At 42.4% G+C, this 5,000-nt stretch overlaps 2 protein-coding genes across 3 annotated transcripts in view; both read left to right on the top strand.

Moving 5' to 3' along the window:
* The window catches only part of wake (wide awake), a 536,842-nt gene that overhangs the window by 28,125 nt on the left and 503,717 nt on the right, over positions 1 to 5,000 (top strand). The gene's annotated exons all lie outside the window — the stretch shown is intronic.
* The window catches only part of LOC113814831 (uncharacterized), a 240,418-nt gene that overhangs the window by 199,872 nt on the left and 35,546 nt on the right, over positions 1 to 5,000 (top strand). Inside the window, exon 4 of one of the 2 annotated variants that reach the window (XM_070143885.1) lies at positions 4,754 to 4,902. The exons of the other annotated variant lie outside the window; for it this stretch is intronic. Coding sequence (XP_069999986.1) covers positions 4,754 to 4,826 — 73 coding nt within the window. The 3' untranslated portion in view covers positions 4,827 to 4,902. Of the gene's footprint in view, positions 1 to 4,753; positions 4,903 to 5,000 lie in introns of those variants that run through there. 2 annotated transcript variants of the gene reach the window in all.

The following is a 5,000-nucleotide window of genomic DNA, read 5'->3' as shown; positions in this document are numbered from 1 at the left end:
ATGTTTGTGTGTTTGTGTTTGAGTATGTACGTTTATGGTAGTCTGTGTGTTTGTGTATTTGCGTTGTGTGTGTGCGTACATGTGCGTATATGTGAATGTGTCCGTGCGTGCGTGCGTGTATGTGTGATTTTGCGTATTTTTAAGGATTACGTAACGATGAATTAGTACGTCTTCCTGTGGATATGCTTTTAAATGTATGATTGTATGTTTTGATTGTATTTCATGCATGCTTACGTGCATGTTCGTACCCAGAATGGAAATGCAGGCGCGTGTAGTACTGAGAAAACTACCTAATTGGACCATAACTTCAACATTCTTTTTTCTTCTCTCTCTCTCTCTCTTCCTAGGATTAATCCCAGAAGTTCCTCCAGGACTACGACCGACTTGGCTTAAAGAGTTTTGACGCTGAGAATCTTAAGACATTTTCCCATTCGCCTTTTAAAAGCCTGTTAGCTTCGAAAAGACCGGCGCTAATCTGACGGAGCGGAGGCGAAATGAGTGAGAGAGAGAGATTGGGAAGAGAGGGAGAGAAGCAAAGAGGGAGAGATGAGAGAGAGCGAGGGAGAGATGAGAGAGAGCGAGGGAGAGATGAGAGAGAGAGAGGGAGAGATGAAAGAGAGAGAGAAGGAGAGATGAAAGAGAGAGGGAGAAATGAGAGAGAGAGAGGGAGAGATGAAAGAGAGAGAGAAGGAGAGATGAAAGAGAGAGGGAGAAATGAGAGAAAAATGGAGAGACGAGAGAGAGGAGAGACAGAGAGAGAAGGAAAGATGAGAGAGAAAGAGAGACCGAGAGAGAGAGAAAGAGAGACAGAGAGCCCGAGACCGAGACGGAGAGAGCGAGAGAGCGAGAGAGCGAGAGAGCGAGCTTACTCCGAACTAGATACTAATTAACAACAGGAACCGTCGCAGAACTTGCTGATGTAGCTTATTGACTTGTGATCGGTGCAGTCTCGGTAATTAGAACTCTTGCCAAGGGAAGGCGGCGGGCAATATGTTGCTAATGAATTTCTCTTATGAATATTGCGTTACATTAATTAGGAACTTGGCTAACGACTGGGAAAAGGGTGATAGGCCTCGCTGAGCTGTGGCGGTTGTGGTGGGACCCTCAGCAGCTGTATTTTTTTTTTTTTTTCAGGGATGAGGATTGTCTTACTGCATTGTTTATAACTAATGCAATTGCTTTCATAAATGCTACTACCCAATTCTAGTCCTGCGTTTACTCTTTCGACTATTCCTCAACCTACCACCATCACCACCACCACTACTATGCTACTACTTCCACCACCACCATCACCACCAATACTACTACTACCACCATCACCACCACCACCACCACCACCATACCTACCACCACTACCACTACACCTACCACCACCACACCACTACTAATGATATTTCTACTCATCCTATATCTACTACAATTACTACTACTGCTGCTATTGCTTTTACTACTACAAATACTGCTCTTCCTCCAATCCTCCCTGTATAGCCAAGCCAAAGCCTCCAATCATCACTAAACCTGCGTCTTGCATACCTCATTAAATTCTTCACTTCATTCACTAATCGACTCACGTGCTTATGTGACTCTCATAGACCGCTCGCTTGTAGTCCATTCGAGAGGGAGAAGGAGAGGAAAAGAGAGGGAGATAGAGAGAAGGGGATTGAGAGAGAGAAGATGGGGTAAGATAGAGAAGTGGGGGTGGGAGAGAGAGAGGGGGGGGTGTCATTGATGACCAGAGGAACGAGAATGAATAGATGATGCTTTACTTCTACATAGGACTGGTAATTTCAAGATTTAATCAGCTGCCTCTTCAGATTTATGCTTCCGTGCAATTGGTATTTACACCACTTTATTACTTTATTTTATCCTTCCCTCCCCCCCACCCTCCATCGTATCCATAGCGGTCGGCCACTTTAGCCAGCTCACGAGACAACAATCTTTCGCCTTTGAGTGGCAGTGAAGTCGTCTCTGTCGTGGCAAATTTCCTGTATCACACACACACACACACACACACACGCACACACACACACACACACACACACACACACACACACACACACACACACACACACACACACACACACACACACACACACACACACACACACACACACACACACACACACACGAAAAAAGTACCCAAAATGTTTCCATTCTTGCGCGGTGTGGTTTGTTCAACATGTCGGAAGGAAGCCAGACGTTGGGCGCTGTTTGGCAGACCTTCCAATAGCCAGCGGGACCGAAGGGTTATGGCATCAGGGAATTAAGGCTGAAGTCCCTGGTCCTAATTGGCGGAGTTGTTAGCCAGTTCGACGTCCTGCTTCCTGTGCAAACTCTCCCTTCGGTTTACTGTGGCTATTGTGTTGTTGTTACTACTACTACTACGACTTTGTCTACTACTACTACTACTACTACTACTACTACTACTACTACTACTACTACTACTACTACTACTACTACTACTACTACTACTATTATTACGACTACTACTACTGCGAATACTACTACTACTACCACTACTACTACTACTACTACTACTACTACTACTACTACTATTGCCACTGCTGCTGCTACAGGTAGTATTGGCAATGATGATAATTCTAATGATAACAATAATGATAATGATAATAGTAATAATGGCAGGAAGGATATGAAAGAAAAAAGACAACAGTTACTACTGGTACTACTATCAGTAGTAACCATATTGACCACACACACACACACACACACACACACACACACACACACACACACACACACACACACACACACACACACACACACACACACACACACACACACACACACACACACACACACACGCACACACACCCCCCACACACATACACACAGAAATATAACCAGTCAGACAAACCGAGAGAGAAAGATAGAGAGAGAGAGAGAGAGCCAAGCAAGACCCGGCGGCGAGCGACCCGTGCGAGGGCCGCGTCGTGAACTGCAGTCCGAGTCGTTGGGAAGATTTCTCATCGTTTGGCTTCATCTCTGGGCTTTATCGGCGTCGCTTCTCATCCACCGCAGAGCCACACGAACGAGGGGGGTGGGAAGGGGGTGAAGGGGGAGGATAGAGGGGGGGGGGGACTGTAGTAAGGACGTGAGAAGGATGTTTGAAGGGCTGAGGATCGCCGTCTTTTTTTTGGGGCGGGGGGGGGGGGAGTTCTTTGAGGATGTTCTTGAATCGGATGTTTTTTTTTTTTTTTTTTTTTTTTTTAAGGAGTGGATATGTGTGTTTGTGTTCGTGTTGTTTTTGCTGTTGCATTTGTTGCGTGCGTGTGGGTGTTTGTATGCGTGTGTGTGTGTTTGTTTGTGTGCGTGTGGGTGTGTCTGTTTGTGTGCGTGTGTGTGTAATATGTGGAAGGTATTCGCACACTGTATATATGTGCATGCGTGTGTTAACATTCAAACACGCTCGCATGCGTACGTCATGTTGTATGTTTGTGTTTCCATACATGCATTTGTATAAAGTCAAGCCCTGTCCATGTTCTGCCTCGTACATTTATAAATAAACTACACCTCTCTCTGTGTATGTGTAGGTATCCCCGCACATCCTCCTTCCTCATGATCCCCGCGTAAGCACCGGGCAACGAGTGTACACAACTCCGACAAACCGCTTGCAGGAGGAGAATTTATCCCCCTCGTAAAACTCTACGGCCACGCACGCCCGTCTTCACCTTACTGGTAGCCTTTCCGGCTCGTCTCTCCTCGCGTTTTATAACTGCTTTTAGCCTTTGCTGTCGAGATTTTTTTTAGGTCATTATTTGTTATTATTTTTTATGTATTCATTTATTTAGTATTGTTGTTATTGCTATTATTATTATATTATTATTATTATTATTATTACCATTGTTAACGTTTTTTTCTATATTCGTTTTTTTCTATATTCCTGTAAAGTCTGAAGAGTGTATCCATTTCTATTTGTCTGTCTGCCTGTCTATTCATCTATCTGACTATATATGGCTGTCTAGTCTAGTCTACCTTAATATATATTTACAGATTGTATATATTTGTTTGTCCCGATGACTATCTACCTATGCATCGTATGTGTCTATATGACCGTTTGTATATATATTTCTCTGTGTATCTATTTTATCATGTATCTGTCTGTCCTTTTATCTGCCTTTCCATGTCTATGTTTCCATCTGTCTGTTCTTTTATCTTTCTTTCTATCTGTCTGTGTATATTTCTTTCTCTGTCTGATTTGTATAGTTGTCTTGTATTGTAAAGAAAATCGTTTCAAGAAAATTTTAAATGTATGTATATTTCGATGAATCAAGATCTTGAAAATTATTGTTTATTTCATGATGAGATAGAATTAAATATTAAAAATGCGATTTATTGGGAAACCGATGCAGTGCAGCGCATTATCTTTTATGCTACCGGCTAATGCCATCTAACTTCCATGCATTTTAGAAAGTGAATGACAGAAAAAAGAATTTGCTTTTACTGTTTTTTTTTTCATTGTCTTCTGGGAATATATAGTGATTCATATACAAATGTTAATGTATATAACATTATTAGTTCCCTGTAAACAAAATACTCTCTCTCTCTCTCTCTCCTTCTCTCTTCCTCCCTCCCTCCCTTCCTCCCTCTCTCTCTTCTCTTTGTCTCTCCCTCTCTTTTTATTTTTCATTTTTTCTCTCTATTTCTCCCTCCCTCCCTCCCCTTCTCTCCTTCAGGATAGCCTTAAATATGAAATCTTCATTTCTTGATATATATTTCCTTCTCTTTTCCGCAGGTATGTACTAATGGCTAATTTTCTCGGCCGGCAAGATACATTGTCCGTGAGTATTCTGTGTTCTTGTCCATGAAGCAATTCCTTTTGTTGCAGATGTTGAAAAGGATGTGAATGAGAGTGAATGGGTTTCAGAGGGAAGGATGTAGGATTAGCGTTGATTAATCTTGTGATTTTGTTCATTTTAATTTTCCGTGTTTGTTTGGATTTTTTTTTTTCGTTATGTATCTTGCCTGGGTAGTGGTAACTA

The sequence above is a fragment of the Penaeus vannamei genome, chromosome 31, assembly GCF_042767895.1.
Source record: "Penaeus vannamei isolate JL-2024 chromosome 31, ASM4276789v1, whole genome shotgun sequence".
NCBI lineage: Eukaryota > Metazoa > Arthropoda > Malacostraca > Decapoda > Penaeidae > Penaeus > Penaeus vannamei.
This window is presented reverse-complemented; position numbering and strand designations above follow the sequence as displayed.